The sequence below is a fragment of the Dunckerocampus dactyliophorus genome, chromosome 18 (genome assembly GCF_027744805.1).
Source record: "Dunckerocampus dactyliophorus isolate RoL2022-P2 chromosome 18, RoL_Ddac_1.1, whole genome shotgun sequence".
Lineage (NCBI taxonomy): Eukaryota > Metazoa > Chordata > Actinopteri > Syngnathiformes > Syngnathidae > Dunckerocampus > Dunckerocampus dactyliophorus.
Genome location: NC_072836.1, coordinates 2,630,145 through 2,653,473, shown reverse-complemented (window position 1 = coordinate 2,653,473; position 23,329 = coordinate 2,630,145). Strand labels below are relative to the sequence as shown.

The 23,329-nt window shown below is 45.7% G+C and overlaps 1 protein-coding gene across 18 annotated transcripts in view; it reads right to left on the bottom strand.

Annotated features, from left to right (window-relative positions):
* The window catches only part of LOC129171697 (RNA binding protein fox-1 homolog 3-like), a 328,221-nt gene that overhangs the window by 29,647 nt on the left and 275,245 nt on the right, over positions 1–23,329 (bottom strand). For 12 of the 18 annotated variants that reach the window (XM_054760602.1, XM_054760598.1, XM_054760607.1 and 9 more), the window contains 5 exons: positions 13,860–13,991; positions 10,451–10,504; positions 6,382–6,474; positions 5,748–5,808; positions 3,282–3,335 (listed from right to left, as the gene is read on the bottom strand). In XM_054760602.1, the coding sequence (XP_054616577.1) occupies positions 3,282–3,335; positions 5,748–5,808; positions 6,382–6,474; positions 10,451–10,504; positions 13,860–13,991 (394 nt within the window). The remainder of the gene's footprint in view (positions 1–3,281; positions 3,336–5,747; positions 5,809–6,381; positions 6,475–10,450; positions 10,505–13,859; positions 13,992–23,329) is intronic. The other 6 variants (XM_054760604.1, XM_054760608.1, XM_054760609.1 and 3 more) reach the window with 3 other exon arrangements.

The window sequence follows — 23,329 nt, the reverse complement described above, 5'->3', positions numbered from 1 at the left end:
TGAATGGGTTTTGAGGACAATAAACCTGTAGCGCCAGGACGAATGGAGACGAAGTGCGCTGTCAGCGAGCCAGGATTTATGGCCCCCAATTTCACTGATCTCCTGCACGGAAATGAGCGCTGATAAACAGTGATTAATCGCCCTTATATCCCCTCCGACTCTACAAAAGTACATTAACTGCAGCCTGGATGATTTTGGGAATCAGATTCACACTGGGAAGGGAGGACGAGCGCCTTTCCTTCTTTCCTTTATTTCTGCTCTCGGCTCCTTTTTAGGTTTGGTGTAAAAAAAAAAAAAAACTTTTACCGCTCATCTAGCAGGCTGGTCAGTTCATGTTGGCCTGCAAAACTGCGGCTCCGCGTCAAGACGACTTGAAAAATTAGCCGCCAATAAATCAGCTGGCTCCCCCAGCCTGGAGTGGTGGACCACACACTCCCACTTCTGATTTATGAGATGATTTGGGGAGTGTGTGCATGTGTGCTGCTCTATAAAGGTTATCTATTTCTGTATGCCGGAATGTGTGCATGACGCTCCTTGTCTCTCTCTCTCTCTCACACACACATACACACGCACACGCACACACTCTGCAGTCACTTCATTAGGAACATACATGTGCTGAAACTAAGAAAATGATGTCAGTTTAGAGCGGGGTTGTCCAAATGTTAAACAATTAATTGGAGTAGTAACCAGACAGTCGGTGGCTCAAATCCTGTTTCCACCATCCCAGTCACTGTTGTGTCTTTCAAGACGCATCACCCACTTTGCCCCCAGAGTCGCCCACACAGGGGTACTTCACTGACCTACAACCCAGAGCTGATCCCTGGGTGCTGCACGGTGGCTGCCCACTGCCGTTTAGAGGATGGAACACGTTTGACAGTACAGTCGACCCTCGCTATACAGCAATGCTATGAGACATTACCTTTCACACTGCATGGAGACTAGCGACTGAGCCCGCAGAGCTCAGCTGACATGCCATGGCTGAGATTGAGTGATTAAAAAAGGTTCTCCTCGTTCCATGTGGGAGTGGTAAGTTTTAGTCTTCTTTGTCCTTCTTCCCCACTCCATTTGAAATACTTTAAGTTTACAATAAGTAAATTGGAGCGGTTAACTAGTTAGCGCACTAGCTTGCTGTGCTAGTGCCGGCTGTCTGTTATGTCCCTGCAGTGTGATGTCAACAGAATAATCGCAGTGTAAAAGTGACTATGGGGGTGGTATTTCATGTCTACAGGGATCGGATGTTTCAACCCGTATTTGGAAAGTAAAAAACAGGTTTTCTATAACTACAAAAATATTCCGTTTATTAACCTAATACCAAAGACGTATTTATATGTTTTTATAAACCCCAACGGCCAACCCCAAAGACCAATTTTCTTTTATGTTTTTTTTGCAGGCGAGGCAAAAAGAGGTGATGACACAAGTGCACACCAATAGAGGTCACTGTTCAAGCAGTTTTAATACATAAAAACGGCCACAAGGTGGCAGAAGTGCATTGATAAGAGCTCAGCATGCATCATTTGCATGTATTAATGAGCTCCAGCAAGTGTACTGTAACGTGCAGGTTACGAAAAGTTGAACACATGCACACGCATACATGCGAGCACACACACACACACACACACACACACACGCACGCACGCACGCACGCACGCACGCACGCACGCACGCACACACGCACGCACGCACGCACGCACACACGCACGCACGCACGCACACGCACACACAGGTTAGATCCAAATGTGAAATTTGTAAATACTGTAGTTCACGTTATATTTGTAAGTAAATTGTTTTTTGATGTAAAACAACTCTTTTTTGGCTTGTTTATGTTGGTATGGTTGTTTAGATGTTTGAGTTGTCACAAAAGCAAAAAAAAAATTGAAGTTATGCTTGAAAGCTGGTTTTCTCCCCTTTTTTTGTTGGGAACTGATATTTTCCTGAAACTCACATGTTCTACAGGTGATTAAAGAACAGAAAAAGGTAGAACCAAACTTTTTTTCTGATGAAAGACTGGCATCCAATCTTCCTTTTGGTAGGTTGCCTACAGGCATATGTGCATGATCACACCTGGCAATGTTGGCGTTTTCCAGACATTTTCCAGAAAAAGAAGGGAATAAGGTCAGATTTTTCCCCCCCAACACAATTTCCTGACTTCTCTTACATTCCAGTATATTTTCCTTACTTGTCCAGAAAACGTTTTCTAAACTGAAGATCCAAGTGCTGTTATTTTACTGGGGTGCTTCTTTTATTTTGAAGGCCTGACTTTACCAGCTACAGGATGTTGCACGCCTGTTGTGTTGAAGGGGCAAAATACGAGAGTTTCCCGTTGAAAAGGGGAGGGGTACCATGTATGAGAAGTGTTTCTTATGTTTGATATTTATGATACTTCGCTAAAGAATGTGTTGGAAAGATTACAGTAAACATTTGTCAGTATGATAATAAAATAAAGTGACAAGTGGAAGGAAATATTTGCATAGGATTTCATTAGGTGGTGTACCTAATGAAGTGTCCTGTCAGAGCACTTGGATGGATGTGTGCCCCCCCCTCTTCATTTTATTTCTGCATGTTTGCGTCTAATTGTCAGGGGAGGATGCTGATGCGGGGGTAGGGCAGGGGGGTCGGAGGCGAGGGGCGTCTCGGGCAAGAAATAAAAATGATAGACGAGCACGCTCTGTCACGGCCGGTTATTTAGAGGTTCACCATAAAGCTGTCCGGGGAATGAACAGATTTTAGTCTAATGAGCAGAAAGGAAAGCCGTTAAAGTGGCGCGATGTGCTCAGCACTTCTTCCAAATGAAATAGAAGCATTTCCCCCTCATTAAAATGCAAAGGCTTCATATAACATACAGCAATAAAGCCGGCATGTGAGGCGGGGGGAGATAGGGAAAACCCCACTGAGCTCATCTTGCTCCTCCATTACCGCCAGCAGGAGCAGCGGCGGCCTCGGTCCGGGCGGCTGCCAACAATATCGCTCGCTCAATCTCTCTTATTCGGTTAGCGGTGTAAAAGTCAATCTGGCGCACTTGGCAAATCCATCCACAGCGGCGGCCTCCTCAATCTGATAACACTTGCTCTTCAAATCACTTTTTTTTCCGTGCTTTTTCCCAGACTCCGCGCTCGCACACGGCGCAAACAAAGCGGCCGGGAGAGGCCGGGATCATCCGTCGCTTATCTGGGCCGCGCTCAGATCCACTCTGATTCATGTTCTGGAGGTTCAGGAGGAGGCAGATTGGACAACCGCCGATGGCGCCGATTGACTTTCCCGCCGCCATGCCGCCGAGTACTTACCGGCGTAGAGCTCGGGACCGTAGACGGCGCCGACCACCGGGTTCAGCTTCCAGCCTGGCGAGCACAACAGAACTCCAGTGAGGACTAAACAAACTTTAACGCTGCTTTTCCATTTTTAGTTTCTTTGCTTTTTTGCTCTGGTCCCAAAACAGGAAGTGGAAGAGTGAGTGCTAATAAAAACAACTTTATTAAAAATACAGACTACAAGACCGTGGCTGCGTCTGAAATGGAAGACTTCCCTCAGTACACTTCAATAAGTATACTTTGGACTGTGTGCTTACAGTAGTTGCTGAGTGTGTAAATGTTGACAGTGTAGTGCTGTCCCAAATCCATTACTCTCATTGCACACTTAATGACGCTTGTCTCTTCTTCTTCTCTTCCTTTTTAATTGTGAATTGCAAGCAAAAGATCATATTTAAAGATAATATCCAAACAATACCCAACCCTAACTGAGACACAGCCTTTGTCTTGCAGGTGTATACTGTAAGTGTACATTTGTGTACTTACACTTAATCCCGCTCAGAACTACCAGACGGGGAATGTGCAACGATGGACACTTATCACCCTCAATAGCCGCCATCTTGGCTATGTAGCAGAAGGGGAGGGGCTACCAAACAAAAAGTGTTTGAAGCAGGGGATACACACCAGCCAGAAAAGATCGTAATAAATGTATTTTTAATGATTGTATGATGGAGAAGTGGCGGAAAAAACCCTGGCAGATATTTTATGGGGCTGATCCAAAGATTGGTGATAATGCTCTGTCGAGTGGTTGCAATTCCGCATTAAAAAGGAGAGAAGAAGAAGAAGTGTAATGACAGGAATGGATTTGGGACAGCACTTCACTGTCCCCGAGTACGCAGTGTATGCAGTACTTTATACTTCCACCAAGGAGTTTCATAGTTGAATGGGATTTCTTAGTTTGTCCACAGTCGACTGCTGTTTTGTTTTTTTAAGAGCAGAGCTGATGGTGTACCCGACAAAAAAAGACATCATTTGCAACTTTTTTCACCCCCCAGAAACACTAAAACACTGAGATCATCACATAAGCTTGGTAGGTGTGCAATAGTGATGTGCGGGTCGATACTTCCGATACCAGCTCTTCATGCCCTAACAAGGATCCTCAAAGCAAAATATGGATGATACTTTTGATACTTGAGTCATTTGAGGGATTGTTTGTCTGAAACGTTAGTCTGCTGAAACAATGAGCGATCGTAAACGCAGCCATGTGTGTACTGGGAAGAAACCTTTCATTCTTATGGTAGTTCTTCATAATTCATCAACTTATTATTTGAATGGTTTTATTGTAATTGTTTATTATTTACCTATTTTCTTTTTTCTTGTTTAAAATACCATGTTCACATATTTTATATGATTTTCTCCTGTTTTTTTTGTTGGTGTATATTAGCTTGGCTATCGTATAAATCACCCTGCTAGCTAAATACACAAAATAAAATAACTTTCATTATGAAATTATCACATTATTAAAATTATGCGTTTATTTAAATTAAATGAACAATTATTTACTTAATGAATTAATTACCTTAGACACAACTTTTAAAAATTTATCAGACACATTAGCTGAATTTGTAGTTCCCTATCGGATCAGAAACGAAATCAGCGGTATCGCACATCACTGGTGTGCAACAACAGTGCCTTCATGTATTTAAGTGACACAGAAAGGAAGACGAAGCAAACCCCAACACTGTCGCTGTCGGCACACATGACAAACGTGCGCATAGAACAGGAACAACATGGCTTGAAAAAGCACAACTTGCCAGAACCGCCAGTTAGCAGCCTCATGTCTTGCATTCAAATGGACTGTGGGGATATAAGATGTGTTAGCAGCTTGAAATGATACGCTGGTGGTTGCTGTGGTGTCGTAGTGTACGTGCAACACGCTGCACTTCACCATCTGGAGTCATTTTTAACCTTTTCCAAATACTTCCACACTTTGGATCATTTTTTTCGTAGCCGTTATGAGCCGATAAGTCCATCGATGTTGACGGGCTTGCTGGCATTGAAAGCTAGCGCGCTCTTCAGGTGCTGTGGATTGTACCACTTGAAGCGGGTGTGTGGTAAGTACAGGTTTTTCATTTTGAACTGTTTATGAACACAAATGAGGATGTTTTTGAATGAAAATAGGCTATTTAGAACAAAAACAAAGACATTCTTTGTGAAAATGTGCTCAGCACCAGCCGTGGGCACCTCCCATGTAGTCAGAATGGGATAATCTTCATCACATGACATTTTTATATGATCCTCCGAATCGAATCGTCTAATAGCGGGCTACTCTAAGACACCCCTAGTAAACTTAGTAAACTTGAAGTGTACTGATGGATGGGTTCCATTCGAGATCTGTTTGTAACGTCAACAATGATTGGCTGATTGGTGAATTGGATCATATCATTTGGTCACCACAGCCAATCAGCAGCGAGGGTTGGGTTTACGAGACGTGTGTTTGCTTACCGTTCGTGTAAGGGTTGGCCACTTTTTTGTTTGTCATCACTCGCGCTGTGGCGTTGTTCACCTGCTCGCGTCAACACAAACAACAACACAGCGGCTGTCAGGTGTGGCAAAACGAGGATACACTCAGGCAAAAAAAAAAAAGAAAAAAAAGATGACTGCTTATTGAAGTTTGCCGAGGCTCTAAAATGTCTGCAAAGAGGCGGAAGCATGCACCAATTAGCCACAAGGGCCATGCTGAAAGGAACAACATCCCAAATCACGAGCTGCTTGCATAAACAAGTGGATTCCAAAAGAAAGAAAGAAAAAAAAGAAAGACATGCTTTGATTCGCTTCCACTGAGCCGCCAACAATGACGGCTCGTCCCGAAATGAGAGCAGGAGACGGAGAACGCCTCCTCACGGCTGACAGGAAGCCAGGAGATGATAGCATGCACTCATCCCGCCTTGTCGCCTCATGACGGACAACTGGCGTGTCCGGATGCTGCCTTCTTATTCGTATGCATGCACACACGCGCACACACACACACACACACACGCACACACACACACACACACACACACATGCTCGTGCACACCAACACAGTCATGTTGTGTTTGAGACAATGCACGACAAGACAAGCAAAAAGAGAAAGCACCTCGATTTTCCGTCCCTCTACGATTGTACCGTTTAGTTTCTCCCGTGCACGGTCGGCATCTGTGCTCGTTTCAAAAGTTACAAACCCAAAGCCCTGACAGCGTGATGAAGAGGAGGAAGAGGCGTGCACACACAAACACACACACACACACACACACACACACACACACACACACACAGAGAGAGAGAGAAAGGAAGAGAAGACAGGAGAAGGTGAGCGGCGGCCAGTTGTAGATTAATTAGCAGCAGTTAGCCAGCGTCAGAAAAGAGCAAACAAGAGATCAGAGCGAGGAAGAGGACGTCGCTGACACGACCTCGCGTTACGGCGCCGACAAACCAGGCCTGCTCGGCCCAATTAAAGAGGCAGAATGTCAGGAAAACAGCCAGTTAGCTGCCATAATAGTCGTATAATTAACGACACAACATTGACGTGTCAGCGGGCTCGCATGGCCCCCAGGAAAGTAGGGAGGAGGTGGCGTGGGGGCTCTGACCGTTGGATTCAAACATCGCGTTGGCGGACGCTAATTAACGCTGCTGTTTACCTCGTGTGACCAGTCATATGACCAGTCATGTGTTTCCATACTCAACATTAAAATCACGTTAGCTCGCATCTTGTAAGCGTTTATTGGGGGTCTTTGTATAAAACGTTAACATTTAATGCAAGGGTGTCCAAAGTGTGGCCTGACGGCCATTTGTACTTTGTTCATTACCAACGATGAACACCTACTCCTAGCGTTAACTTAAACTCCAAAATAAAAACACAACAGCACTGGTGGCATCTCAAATATGTAGCCTTACCTTTTGCTAGTGGTCTGAGGCGTTGGGAGCAAATCTGTGGTGAAGCTTGTCGCTAGCCGGCTAGTAGCTACTTGGTGTGGTATGGCCGAGTGTCAGTGCGCCAGTAACGTAGTTTGATCGGCGTAACAACATCAATAATAATAATAATAATAATAATAACAACAACAACGTCGCTGCAGCTTGGTTAATATGCCCATCACATTCGATGTAAATGGAGCATTGTTGGAGCTTTTTGGAAACTTTTTCAGATGACGTTTTAGGCGGAATAAGCAAGTCCCATACGTGCAGCAATAAGCTGGCTCTTTTTGTCTGTTTTTATATCTTTCAAACGCACGACAAAAAGAAAGACATGTGTTCATGTCTCACATAAGGATTGTGGATGATGGGCAAAATTCCACTTTTCCTTTAAGTTACGTGGTGTCTTTGAACACAACCCTTCATGGCTCATGATAACGCGCTTAAAATATTCAACTATTGCGCGACTGTAAAGAAACTAGTGTTAGGTAAACAGACCGTCGGACACGTGTGATTTAACTGTACAGCCAACTATACCATCTATCATCTTTCAGTAAACCACAGTAAAAATGGGCATACTTCAGACATGCTGTAGTTACAAATGTTGATTAATCATGATTAATTTGAAAACGGCAATTAACCTGATTAAAAACGTGTATCATTTGACAGCCACAGTAATGTTAACGATGCAATATCATCATCCTTTAGTTCTTCTATATGTGGCCCTCGGTGGAAAACGTGTGGGCACCCCTGATTTAATGTGAAGGGTATTTGCATCCTTTATTTTGCTGGAAAAAGAGAAAAGAAATCATATTGTAGTGTGAAGGTTTGAAAGTACAGACCTGAGTTATTGAGGGAGTTTTTGCATGAGAGGAACGATACGGTGGATGTTAGCTTTCACACATGCACTGTTACGACGTTAACTAGGTGTCCCTGCTTTGATGCTGCGTGCAGTGAGGCAGTGTTTGTGGTCTGCTCACGTTGCTCCAGCGTGAACATTAGCATTTATTTGACATTATTACAATCAGACGGCCTCTGATTGGCTGCACTAATAAGTGTGATGTTTGCTTATTGATGCAAACGTGGTCAGTGATACGACAGAGGGGGGGGAGATATTGACTTGAAAGCCTGAATACAAGATGCCCACTCCCCCCACTCCCCTCCACCCACAGCCCTGCATTTCTCCCACGGGGGGGTGGGGGAGTGCTTGTCACTTTGGTGAGTTATGTGGACCTGAGCAAGTATTAAGATATGCCGGCCAAACACGTCCCATTCCTTTGCTTTCTATATATACATCATACAGGCGGGGGGTTAGGGGGGGTTTGGGTTATGGCCGGCACTGGCCGATAATTGCTGGGGGATGTAATACATGTGAGAGATGGCGAGCGGCGTGATCTGCTGTGCATGCGGCGGATCTGCAGGCCGCTATTGCCAGCATAAATAACAGCAGCCTGTCCTTGGGGGGAAAAAGAGATAAAGAAATAAATTCAAAAAAGGAATTGAGGGCAAAATTAATCCTTTGGACATTCACCCGACTGCCGTTATCCCCCTCTATCTCGCGCCCCCCTCCCTCCACACTCGAATAATTAGCTTACAACAGGCCAGAGTAGAGCGGCCATTTTTCAAAGCTGACAAACATATTGAATGCAAATGGCTTCATAGGAAATAGATTGTTTATTAATGTCCTGCTAGCTTCATTATGTAAGGCACACGGTGGTGGCGGTGTTGTGGGGTGGGTGGGGGCGCAGGCATCCTGGGTAATGCCTCTGTAGGCCACCAACCATAAATGTGTGATGACAGAGGATGCAGGTCCATCCCGCCCCCAATCTCATGTGGCCAGCCGGGAAATGCCGACTGAGCCTGCTGGCAACCATGAATACAACATTATTATTACTATTTATTATTACTAATATTAATATGAATACAACATTATTATTACTATTTATTATTACTAATATTAATATGAACATGAAGCACCAATACTATCGTTATTATTACTAATATTAATATGAATACAACATGAAGCACCAATACTATCGTTATTATTACTAATATTAATATGAATACAACATGAAGCACCAATACTATTATTACATATTAACAACTAATATGACTGTGACTAATATTAAAAGTAACAACTGATATTAGTATTAATATGCACAACTATTGTCATGAATGATATTACCAATGTAACTACTACACTACAGTACAGTGTGTGTGTCATATTTTCAAAGAGGTTCATTGTACACCAGGGGTATCCACACTTCTCCCAGCGAGGGCCCCATCCTGAAAAATTAAAAGATGGGAGGGGCACTTTGAGAATTTTTTTACATTAACGATGCTAAAAGCAATCAAATCAAAATATGCTAAGCCATCTGTATTATCTAATAATATATCTTGATAATTTTTTTTTTTTTTTAATCTGTGCTCATTTGCCCATCAGGTGTCAGATGTGCTCCCCCCGGCGCTCTCATATACCTCACATGAAGTGGATAAAACCAAACCAATGAGAGACGATGAGAGATCACCATCACAAGTCAACATCTCTGTCAGTGTGACCGAGTGAGGGAGGACGTGGGTGCGCCATGCAGGGACACATTTCATTGGTTAGGCAGCTGACATGAGCGTTTCTGTGCTGCTAAGGGCCAAATTCCATTGGCAAAAATGATGATGGATTGGACAAAATCTGCTGTAAAGTTGCAAGGATTCAATGAAGATCACTTGCAGGGATCAAGAATTAGCGCAGTCGAACGTTTTGAGAGCAGACGGCACCTGAACCAAGGCTCTGTTCACGCGGCAGGTCGATTCCAATTTTTCTGCTCACATGTGACTTGTATCCGATTTCTTCATATCAGTGTGAACACTACAATCCGATGTGTATCAATATACTGCAGTCTGAGCTATTGCGTATATGCGACATATTCGCCGTGGTTTATCGTGCGAGCCTTGGATAAAAGGTACTCACCGAAGTAGGCAAAAGTTCTTCTGATTTTTAAAAAGTGTTAGTGAACGAGCTCACGGCAATGTCCCACCACTCCTGCCACCCACACGCTCCTTATGCAACTTGGACTTATGTTATAAGCAGAAAAATCCTACGTTCTAAACACTGGCGTAACCTTGCATGCATGGCGTAAGTAAAGAAGCTGAATGTTGAGGAACAAGGAGGGAAGAAGAGGCGGGCGTCGCCCTGCGCTACGCTGACGCCGCCACGGAAGCGTGACGCCGCAGTGAAGCAGCTGGTGTTCTGCATGACTCACCTTGGATCCTCGCTCGTTAAAGATAATCTCCACATCTAAAATCTTTCCGAATTGCTGCGGAGGAGAAGGAAGAGAGAAGAGGAGAGAGGCCGTTAGGAAGCTTAGCAGGAACATTACGACAGGATGGAAATGGGTCTTCGGTGCGGGAAAGGCGCTGATGAGCTGTGGAAGCGTTTGCTGTTTTTGTGCTTTCATCGTCAGTCTTGTTGAAAGACAAGGAGTTAGCAGCCTGCGTGCTTGTTGACTGAGGAAGGAAGAGCAGATGGAAGATGTCTTTTTGTCTCCTGAGCCTCTGGCGGACCTTTGACTTGTGAAGAGTCAGCTAGCTTTGCTCTCTTGTTATGTACCCCCCCACAAACCTCTTCATCCTCTTTGTTTGTGAGCTCTCACAGTCAACAGGACCTGGGGCCACCCCCTCCGGGGGCTCTGGCGCTCCAGCCTCTCCGCTTAGCGGGCGTGCCCTCGGATGCTTGGGAAGCGGCGGAATGAAAGCAAAGTGTGAGCTTCTCTAACGAGTGGAGCGAGAGTCACTTTTAATTGCTGTCTGCAGCCGGCGCATTACTTCATTAAAAGTAATTAGCCCGTCAAGCGGTTTGCATCCCCTCCATTTCAGCACATCGGGGAAGAAATGGACCTTCCATGCGGTCGGCGCTCGGCGGGGACGAATGGGAGCGCTGACTGATTCGCTAATAAGGATTCTCTCATTTAGATCCTGAAAACGTTCCATAGGCGCTCAACTCCATCACACGCGTGCAGGCGTTTGCATCGCAGCGTGGCATCCCTCGTCCCCCCCCCCACCCCCATGCAATGCACAGATGCTAATTGCTTTACGCGAGCGTAATAGCCCTGTGGCATCGATTTGTTAGTTTCCCAGGAAGTCGTCTTGGTGGATTTCCACACGGGGACCGCTCCGTGCTCGCCAGCGACATCGGCACCCACCCGCTCCCCCGCCGAGAGAGCAAACAGCCGCATCAGCAGAACAACAGACGCCGTGGAGATCGATGTCTCTCAGGACGGCGAAGACGATCCAATACCAACATGGAGGACGGCAGGTCCGCATCAATGTTAAATGCATCAAGTGCTGCTAGCATCAAACATCCATTATTCTCTCCAAATAAATATGCAAATATCCTCAAACGGCGTCAGGGAGAAGCTGAAATGATTGCGCCATAAAAACAGCGAAAATTTCATTTTCACCAGAACGCCATTTATAAAAATAATACCATGAGAGAGAAAGAAAATAAATATTTCTCATCGAGATCATCCATTAAGCATTTATGGACACACTTTTTATTAGGGCCTCATTTCCAGAGAGTCTGGGTTGGCATGGCAACAAGACGAGCGTTGAAGTAGTGGTTAAGTCGCTGCGTTGTTGGTACTTGACAGAAGACTTCCTGCTGTGAAAGCAACAAACGGCGTGCAGGCAGACGTCTGTGATTAGCTACAATATCTCGCCGCCCTTCCGAGGCCCATAATTACATAATAGCAGGCCTGAGTGCTGAAACGTCGGAGTGCATGTTGCGGCCCAGCAGTCCGTGTGACAGCGGGAGTGGAGGGGGGCGGGGGGTGCGGGGCGTTAAGAGGTCCTGATTGAAGTGGCACCAACCCCTCCAGCAGCGCTCACTTGGACTTGGAGTGTTTTCACTTGCGAGCTCTCAGAGATCAGAGTTCCTAATTAGCGCTTAAGGTCCTCCTAATGAGCCCTTCATTCAGCGCCTCGTTAAGGACCTACTGGTTCCATGCACCCTTCACCCCCGTGGCAGGCGGGGGGTGGGGGATCCTGGGCCCTCCCCACTTGTTGTAGCGCAAAAGCCCGGTGCTCTGTTTGCAACACGGCATCAGGTGGAGTGTCCTCCTTCTCCCTGCGTCTGGCGCTCATGCGTAACGCTAATGGCGTATCGAGCTCCAGCAGCCATTAAGAGCTGAGGGATGAAGCGTTTGCACAAAGGCCTTTTGTGGCGGCCATGTCAGAGGGTGGAGCGCTACTGTCCCCCTGCCAAGCACCACCGCAGACGATCAATCCCGCGCTCCATGCCAGCCACCGCGCAGGGAGGCAGGGGTGTCGATGGCGACATGTGGGCGAGGCGGGCTGTGATCAATTCTGCGTATCTGCATGCGGCGGCAAGGCACACAAAGCCTCCGAGCTAATTACGGAGGCGATTTGGATTCTGAACGAGCGGCGCCGGGAACAATAAAGCCAAGGAGAGAGGCGAGAGAGCGGCCATGTTGTCAGCCATTTATAACGCCACAGACGGGCCCGTGGAGCAATTCATACCATTGGCCTGATGCTGTCTCTCCAACGCATCTGGGTTCTAAAAGTCCAATTAGCTGGGAACGTTTAAAGTCCATTTTTGGACCCATCACATCCTCTTCTTATGAAAGGTTTTATTGAGGCGTGAGTCTCTGCCTCATTAAGTGGAAGACAGACCTGCTCAGGCTAGAGCCGGCAGGTGAACGCTTCCTTCATCAAAGCTGTGTGCTAGAGACGCTACATTAACGCTAACGTGTCAGCCATCAGTCTGATCCCCACTCAGGTATGACGACCTCCGCTAGTCCTTACTTGTAGACAGCTGGTGCGATTGTGGGAAAGTATGTAAACCTCACTCCCTGATGCCTTAAGGGCTGCGCTGGACAACGAGTCGACAGCTCGGTGGACCCGGGTTCGTGCCCCGGCGATTACAGGGCTGGATTGCGGGGGTGACCAAAGTTACATTGGTGCCGTGACCTAAATGAGGGTTAGGTTCAGAAGGGTGAGTGTAACGCATGCCAGCGCCAGCTTGTGTGCGAAAGTACGATGCAAAACCTCACTCCCTGACACCTCAAGAGCTGCACTGGACAAGTTGACAGCTCGGCTTTTAGGTTATTGGCGAGCGCTGCTCAAGTCTGTGACCACGTATTCGATCCCAGGCTGGATGGACCGTGCGTGTCACTCTTGGGTCAGTTACCTCTGGCAATAGTTGACTAAAATGTGCTTTTTGAGAGGATGGAACATGTTTTAGCCGCACAATGGTTAGCATGTTGGCCGCACAGTCAGGAGATCAAGGTGTCGGATCTCCGTTTGGGCAACCCTGTGTGGCGTTGGCGTGTTCTACCCGTGTGTGCATGTGGGTTTCCTCCTCTGGCCTCCTCCCACATTCCAAGAACATGCATATTGAGCCAATTGGGGATTCTAAATTGTCCATAGGTGTGAATGTGAGCATGTGCTTGTTGGTATATATACTGTATATATGCCCTGTGATTGGCTGCTGACCAGTCCAGGGTGTACCCCACCTTTCCCCAAGTCAGCTGGGATAGGCTCCAGCTTACTTATGACCCTAACATGGACAAAAGCTATAGAAAATGGATGGATGGATAAAATGTTCCTTTTTCTGAGTTTGACAAGTGTTTGTCAGAGAAGAACGGTACTCACCCCAAACATTTGCCTTAGGTCGGGGTCCCGGAAGCGGAAGGGAATGTTGGAGACGTGTAACCTTTTAGGCTGCTGCTTCTCCGAAGAGTCTGAGTGTTGGGAGACGTCCGTTTGCGTCACATCATCTGTCTGCTGGAGGGAATCAACACACAGGAAAGACAAGGCGCTCGTTAGCCGGCGCGGTACACTCCAAAACTCGGAAGTTGGGTGAGGATGCTGGTGGGGGCTGACCAAGTTATTCTGTGTCAGTCATTTTTCAATCCAATGAGAAAGGCAAAACGATAAACAGCCGATGACTTATAATGTCAGAGCTGAGCCGTCGCGTCACAAATACGCGTATTAATCTCTTGCACTTAGCTGTTGAGCTACGTGGAAGATTGAAAGCGCTGACAAAAAGGCGTGGATATAGATCCCACGGCGGCCTGACACGTCTAGACTAAAGACACATTATCGGTGACGTGTGCACGCGAGGCGCACAGCCCTCAGCGTTGTTGTTATTTCCATCATTATGCCACCACTGTTCTGACATTTCTGTACAAATGACGTGTCGGATGTCGCTGACAGATCCCGCTCGTTTCCTTCCGTGGCACCGCTGATGGATTCCAGCGAGTGTGCTATCGGCCCTTCTGTTCAGGTGGACCAAACTTTTTTTCTGCTATGTTTTCCCCGTACGGGACCTCAATAGAAAAAGTACAAGTACATCTCATCTGTCTTTGGAAATCCACTTAAACACAATTTGAGTCTCTTGAGATGCACCTCGTAGAACACAGTGGTCCAAAGTGTCGGGGGAATATTCTATACGTAATTAAATATTTAGTTTAGTTTTAGCTTTAGTTTAGTTTAGTTTATTTGAACATGAAGGTTACAATGGAATACATCTCATGAATCATTTTCACAGTTCCACATGTCCAAAAGGAGTAGGAAGAAGCAGAGCTTATTTAATCCTACCCCCCCCCCCATCTATTCTACATCTAGTACAGTACATGTTGTTCACTTCCTGCTTTCCATGTCATGTTTTCTGTGATAGTCAGAATAATACATAATCCATATCGGTAAGTCCCAAAAATAAGTGAATAAGTAATAATAGTAATAATAAGTGATAATAAATAAATTAGATAAATATGCGTAAAGAATTTTTTTTTTCTTTAAACAAAACAAAACAAGAAATAGCAAACCTGACAGAACAATCATTGTGATAATCAAGACTCTTCTGCCTTGTATTTAGCAAACATCAACTGCTTGTATTGTTTTTTGAATGTGCTCATCTCTGTACATTGTTTGAGTTCTTTACTCAATCCATTCCATAATTTAATTCCACACACGGAAATGCTGTGGGTTTTCAGCGTAGTTCTTGCATATAAATGTTTTAAGTTTTGTTTTCCTCTCAGATCATATTTCTCTTCTCTGATTGAGAAATACTGTATGAGGTTTTTGGGTAATGAGTTATTATTAACTTTCTGCATTATTCTAGCGGTTTGAAAATGAACTAAATCTGCAAATTTTAATATCTGTGATTTTAAAAATAAAGGGTTTGTATGTTGTCTGTACTTGGTATTATGAATTATCCTCACACATCTTTTTTGCAATACAGTGAGTGAGTGAAGATGACTTTTGTAATTATTACCCATATCTCCACACAATACATTAAATATGGTAATACTAAGGAACAGTACAGAGTGTGGAGTGATTTTTGATCAAGGACATATTTTGCTTTATTCAATATAGAGATATTTCTCGCCACCTTTTGTTGTATATATTTAATATGAGATTTCCAACTCATTTTTTCATCTATTATAACCCAAAGGAATTTATATTCTTCCACTTTTTCAATATCCACTCCATTAATTTGTATTTGCTCGTACGTCTCCTTTCTGCTATTTCCAAATAGTATTATTTTAGTTTTACTTAAATTCAGGGATAATCTGTTCCTATCAAACCATGACTTTAATATGACCATTTCATCCTTGACCTTTTTAATGACTTCTTGTGTACTTTCACCAGAACAAAAAGCGGTGGTATCATCCGCAAATAAGACCAATTTTGAGTCCTTAGTTACTTTACAAATGTCGTTGATATACAAATTAAATAGTTTTGGTCCCAGTATGGACCCCTGGGGTACTCCACACATGGTGTGTAAACTCCCAGATGTATATTCTCCTAGCTTTACAAATTGTTTCCTCTTTGCTAGGTAGCTTTTAACCCAATTCAAAACTAATCCTCTAATTCCGTACCTTTCTAATTTTGAAATTAAGATATTGTGGTTAATTGTATGGAAAGCTTTTGTCAGATCCATGAATACAGCTGCTGCACATCTTCTGTTGTCTATAGCAGTAGTGATTTCCTCCGTGATTTCCATCAGTGCCACAGAAGTTGAAATGTTGGCTCTGAAACCATACTGACTGCTAGTGAGTAATTCATTCTTATTAATAAATTTGTCCAACCTATTATTAAATAACTTTTCCACAATTTTAGAGAATTGTGGTAACAAGGAAACTGGCCGATAATTTGTAAGTTGGTGTTTGTCTCCTTTTTTTTTTTTTTTTTTAATTGGAACCACCTTGGCTGTTTTCATTTTGCTTGGAAATATTCCAGTCTCAAATGATAAGTTACCAATGTAAGTTAACGGGTCTGCGATCTCATTAATGACCTTTTTAACGGTTTCCATTTCGATTCCATGGCAATCAGTTGATGATTTTGCCTTGAAATGTTTAACAGTGATCTCCTTTAATGTCAGTGATTTCCTTTTTGGTTACAACAGTGAGAAACATTGAATTGAGGTTCCTGTCAATAATACAATTCCCTTCATCAATTGTTTTTTTCTGCTTTGGAATTTCTTCTTCCAGTTTTGGTCCAATATTTACAAAGTAATCGTTAAACATTTCAACTACCTCCTTCATGTCATTCCTGTTAGTGTTTCCAACCATGAAATGGTGGGGGTAATCTGCTTTCTTTGTATTGTTCTTTCTAACACTATTTATAACACTATTTAATATGAACATTATCGAGGATGATCAGACAAGAAAGCTGATATTTCATAGTTCATTTTTACCGTATGTCTTACTGTTTTGCCGCATTGTCGTTTTTTTGTTGTTGTTGCTTATAACGGATGATAGTAGGTTGGTAAACCTCACTCCCTGATGCCGTAAGAGCTGCGCTGGTCAACGATTTGACAGCTCGGGCTTTTAGCTCCTTGCCTTGCACTGCTCAACTTATCTCTCCTTTTGCGGGTTCGAGCCGCAGCCAGGGTGCAGGGCTGAACTGCACCAGCATTGCAAAACACGTGAAGGTCGTCGTCTAGGAAGCAAACAAAGAGGGACGTAAACATACTCTTGATATTCAGTGCTTTACAGTCATTGTAAATCCCACATCCTTTATTCATGTACATTCCGGATGTCTTATTCAGGAAAAACCTGTCAAATTCAATTTCAGTTTTTGAGGTGGCATAACATTGTTAGCATGCATAATGCAAAACTTCCTCCACATGCTTAACAGTTGTCCATCCCTCTGTTAGGGTGCTTAATAAAAAATTGAATAAAGAAAAGTTCATAATATCAAAGCCATTCATCTTTCAGTAAATGTTCCTCGGTTAACAGTTTAGACACGCCATATAATATAATATATATATATATATATATATATATATATATATATATATATATATATATATATATATATATATATATATATATAATAAAAGCTTGATTTAAGTTTTTAGCTGTTGTTAATAGCGCTGAAGCACTCGATACCCCTGAAAGTAGCCTTGTAGCCACCAAAACCAGCAGAAGTCAATACACTTGAAGGTGTATAATGTGGTTAGTTGACTTCAAGTTAGAAACATTTTGAGAGCAACAATATCGCCTGACGCCAGATTCTGGTCTGACTCGCCATCACCTGTCGTGTTGTTAAATACTCGGCCATGTGTTCTCATGACTCATTTCTCCTTCTTGTTTAGATCTTCCTCACAGGTGGGCGGTGTGGAAAGTGCAAAAGTCAGCACCTAACGAGGTACAGTAGATGTGAGAGAAACAAACAGCCTGCTAATTAGCAGAGCAAATGTAATTATAGCGCTCACTGTTGCATTCGTCACTCCTTCACGTGCTGCACAATAACAACACACTGACTTTGTTCTCCAGATGTGTTGGCCGTCAAACTGGCGACCGCAAGCACGAGCTTCAATTACATCACTCGTGTGGTGCTCGTGTGGAAGGATCGCTGGCAGCAAAAAAGGGCCTCAAAGATTAAAAGGGGCTCAAAGGAGCGCAGGTTCAAGCTTTGGGAATGACTGCACAGGAGGGGGGCGCCGGTGAGACATGAGAAGGTGGAAGTGTCAAACAGTCAACGACCTGCAAAGCCTCCTGGGAGGAGCTCTCACCGCACGCCAAGCTCACTATTCACACACACACACGCGCGCGAACACACACACACGTGAGCACACACACACACACACACCGGGGCGCTGTCACATGGCTGCAGGCCTCTCTTGGTGAACCATTTGCAAGCATTTAGAAAATGGGTTAGGGATTTATTCATTGTAATTCATCATGACAGTATCATCATCATCATCATCTTGATGGTGATGATGATGGCCTTTATTATTCTCATTATCATAATCACAATCTCCACTGCCATGGCTGTCATTTATTGGCTCTTTATGGCCCATTCTGAGACGCTGACACACATTGTAAGCGCTGACGCTTGTTTGATTCAAGGTCCCCCCCTGCCCCTGTGCCCCAACCCCCGAGTACACATCCAGGTAGGGCTGAGCCCCACTGGGCCCGCCTGAGTCCGCCGCAGTGGTGAGCAACTGGCAAAAGGACACGAGGGCCGGAGGGCGGGCCGGGCAGGTTGGAGTGGATTTGTGGGAGAGAGATTCTGCCGGCGGGGTCTTAACTCTGCGTGTGAGGTTAATAGCCTGAGCAGCTATGTTGGGCCCGGGGGTGACACATTGTAGACAGATGCTGGGACCGCAGAGCCCGACAAGGTACCGGATGCCCCCCCGCAGGTCAATCTGCTTCATCGCTCAGGCGCGACACTGTCGACCTTTAGCGTGTGTCAGCAGAGCGCTGCTGTCCTCCCGCTCTGGCGGTTTTATCACGGTGGGCGCCATGTTTGTAAACATCCAGATGAACTTCCTCTCCTGTCAGGCAGCACGCCAACACCCAGGATGCATAAACAACTACACTATCATGACCTAAAACCAGAGACTCGTGTGCCACAGTGGGTTTTAAAGTTTAGCCTTCCGGACAACCTAACAGAAATGTTTGCAACAAAACAAAGACACGAGAAAAATGTGATAAACACCAAAACAAGTGGTAGACAAATGGCGGATAAAAGATGACTTCTCTGCAGGACTTTGTCATTTAAAGCCTGCTTCTTTATCCCTCTTCGCCACGCAGGCTCACATGCCTTCGCAAACACAAACCCCCACTCTGCTTTGTATCAAAACGTCATCTTCTCAGAGCTGCTGTGATGCAGTCGCTCAGATTACCGTAATGGCATGTAAATCACTGGAAAGTGCAGAACCTCTAGCTTCACAAACCTTTGCAAATGGTTGAAGACAGACCATATATGACCCGCAGGCCGTAGTTTACCCCCGCCTGACACTAAACACAAGTAAACCTCTTCATGTGCTTCCTAAACAAGACCATGTATTGATGACACAAACTAAGAATGATAAAACTGACATCAATTTAGTACAATAAACAAGAATCAACATACCCTCGCTTGGCCATCAGTACAATAGCTTTACTGTGACGGTGGGCAACCCAACAAAACCGCACTGTGACCCAATTTGGGTTCCCACCTTAAGTTTGGAAAAGGTTGAATGGGAATGTTCAGAATGCAACCAACTGACTCCAACTGCTTGGAATTGTCCATGAAGTCTTGGAAGCAGGTAGGAAGTTTTCTACCTTCCTGTTGGCTTATACCTCCCAGCCACCCTAACCTGGTCGCCATCCTCCATCCTTCCCTTCCTCCATTCCTGCCCACGCAAAATTCTCTTCCTTCCTTCCTGCCTACCTGCCAGCCTGTTTGCACTGCGGAAGAAACTAACGACCTGCAAAGTTCCACCACGGGAGGCCACCATCAGCGCCGCTTTGCTGTCCCGACAGCTGCTGTCAGAGGAAGCGGGAGGAGGCGGGACGCGGGGACTCGCCGTTGGTGCCAACGCGAGCGGGAGAACAGAGCTGTCATCTCCGGCGGCTCGCTGGCTTCCTGTTCCGCCATTTCTCTAAAAGACTCCCTCGCTGTTCTTTGCAAATGGCTGGGCTCAGCACTTTGGCGCTCCATGCAGAGTGGCATTACATTCAAACGATCTGATCGGAACGCTGCCAAGCAGGTAGATTGCATCGGATTCAAGAGAGTGTGTGTGTGTGTGTGTGTGTGTGTGTTGGGGATCAAAATGTCTCATCTTTATTCTTCTTGGTACGTAAGTGTTTGGAGAGAATATAGTCGTATCATCTCCAGAAAGAATGTCAGGAGACGTTTAACTCGAGTGCTACTAAAGTGGGAGGAGCTTGTGAGGAACAAGCGCCATTTATCTTCTGCTGTACATTGCAGCCATTGGATAAGAGGCTTAAACAACATGAACACAAACACTTCCTGCTAGCTCGGGCATGGGAAAACGACGGCCGATGGGCCAAATACACTTTTTTAATTTGGCTGGATCGACTTTTCTAAACTATTTGATTGAAATCCTTTAACATGGACAGGATTTGCAATGCTCTTGAACTATTAGCACAATTCAAAACAATTCTATTTTCTTTCCAGTGATAAACATGTCATCCAATAACATGCAATCAGGGGCTGTGTCAGAGCAGCTCCAAGACCACCAAGCTTTGATACAAAGCAGAGTGGGGGTTTGTTTACAAAAGCGTGTGATCCTGTGTGACGAAGACGGACAGACAAGCAAGCTTTGTATGACAAAGTTCTGCAGACAAGCCTTACAAACATATGGAAGAGGAGGACACACAGCTGATTCAAGGAGGGAGGAAATCATCTGCATCCAATGAAGTAGAAAAGACTCCTCCAAAAGACAAACATTGGCCCACAGACTCTGACATTGTTCATACAAACACTCCATCCAGCTGCTACAGGACAAATTTTAGAACCCACTGTGGCCCTCGAGTCAAAAGGTTGGCACACCCCTCTGCTAGTACCTCATTGGATGATGTACATGTTGTACTTCCTGGTTCTGATTCCAAGTGCAAACTCTCCCTGCAGTGGGTTCCGTGTTACGACGTTTCAAAAGGGACTCCCACAAATGATTAATACCATAGGAAAAGAAAACGAGAAGGAGGTACATGAATGCGGCAGAGTAATACGGACAATGCACAATGTCAGTTTTGGAACTTTTTAACTTGAACCCCCGTTATCTCTACCCTTTTGGGGGTAGTGCGTCAAAGAAAAGGAAGTGGAGAAAAAAACATTGGTTGCCTTGCCGGGTCCAAGTCGCTGAAATGCGGTGACCATCATCAACAGAACTCTGCAATCTGAGGACCTCCTGTGGTGACACCATCCATCCATCCATTTTCTTCCGCTTATCCAGGTCTGGGTCGTGGGGGCAGCAGTCTCAGTAGGGGAGTCCAGACTTCTCGGTCTCCGGCCACCTCTTCCAGTTCCACCAGGAGGACACCAAGGCGTTCCCAAGACTTGATCCCTCCAGCGTGTCCTAGGTCTTCCCCTGGGCCTCCTCGTGGCTGGGCATGGGAGGCATCTGGAATAGATGCCTGAGCAGTGGAGCAGAGGGTCTACTCTGAGCTCCTCCCGTACGACCGAGCTCCTCATGCTATCCTCCTGTGGTTATGCATTCACCAACAATAAAGTATTGCGCAGCATAAAGTATATTTATGCATCTATTTGTCATTCTATCCATTTATATCTATCCAATTCCCAACACAGAAGTGATTGTTGATTGATAGTTGTTTTCATCACTTTCGAGTCGCTCTTCTTCAGACTTTCAAGGATTTCTTCTCGTCTTTCACACAGAAAATGGAATCGATATAATATGTGCAAGTTCTTTACTTTCCGCCGTCCTTGGAGGCGTAGATTGACTTGTTTGAAATTGAGCGTTGCCTAGATCGCCGCAGTCAAGGCTCGCTAACAATGGCGCCGTGGCAGGAGCGCCAGATGACACAAACAATGGCGGCCTCCGAGCACCACGCCCCCGATGGTGCCGGGCCTCACGAGGGAGCGCCATCCGCGTGCACGTCGGCGCGCTTTGTGTGCGCGTTATCACAGTTGCCCAGAATCCCCTTGGAGAGTCTTCGCGCTGTGGAAAATGTGGAATTGAGTGCTGCCCGACGCCGCCGCCTTAATTTGTTATCTGAACACAGAATGATTACTCATGAAATTCAAGCCGACCTCGGACTATTTGAAGCGAGCCAGATAACGAGGGCGACGCTCGGCAGCCCTCTGCGACATCTCCTGGGATCGGCGCTCCTCATCCCGCCTTTCAAGTCACCCTGTTTGAACACGGCCCCCAGAGGTCCGCTGGTGGATGACAACACCTTCTTGGAGTGCGAGGACATGGCGCTGGACAGCAAGCGAGGGACGACTCATTAAAGCAAAGCGAGAATCCGCTTGTCACACAACCTTCTTGCTCCTTTTTAAGTCGCCGTGTGCTGAGAAAAGCAGCGTTGAGGGAGCAGCAGGGAGGTTTTTTTTGCGGGGGGGGGTGTTACAGTGTTGAAGCTGATCTGCTACTTCAATCTGTGTTTCTGCATGGCGCTCTAATCAAAAGGCGCCCGGGCCCGTGTGCTCCCCCCCACCCCCCGAACAAACAGGCTGCTTGTGCCATTAAAGCTGGCAGAAGTCAGCGGTGGGCGACACCATGCCAGCAGCCCCTGAGGATTAGACTCTCTGTTTACACCCCACTAATCTCACCCCCATTCCCAGCATCCTCCCTGAGAACATGTGGAGCGAGGCGGAGGAGGAGGGCGCCCTCTCATGTGTGAGCGGCCACCATCTCCAGGCTTTCTTCCCAGCGGGGGTACACATGAATCGCTGCGAGAGCGAGAGAGGAGCGAGGGATAGAGGGGCGAGGGATAGATTGGTGTTTGGCATTGGAGGGGTGAAAGAAGATGATGATGACTGGGGTGGGGGGTTCTGCTGGCTTTAAACGCTCTGGTGTGTCGACTATACCCTGCACACATCTGCAAATCAAACATGGCCGACAAGGCACTGCTCTACAGACTAGTTGGCAGTTATTAGCATGCTGGCAGAAGGCAGCTACGTAAAAGCTAACAGTTTAGTGTGTGTGTGTGTGTGTGTGTGACCCAGATAAGGTGGTGGCCGAGTGCTGACCTCTCCCAGCAGGTGTTTTCACGCTGCGCAAGAGAAGAGAGCCTGGGGGTCTTAGTTTTCATCTCCGCCGGCGTTATTCGTCTTTCAGGGCGCGTTTGCGAAGCTTTAGCGCCACGTCGTCCTGGCTTTTATCTCCATCTGCCTGCCGTCAAGGTGAGCAGCGGGTC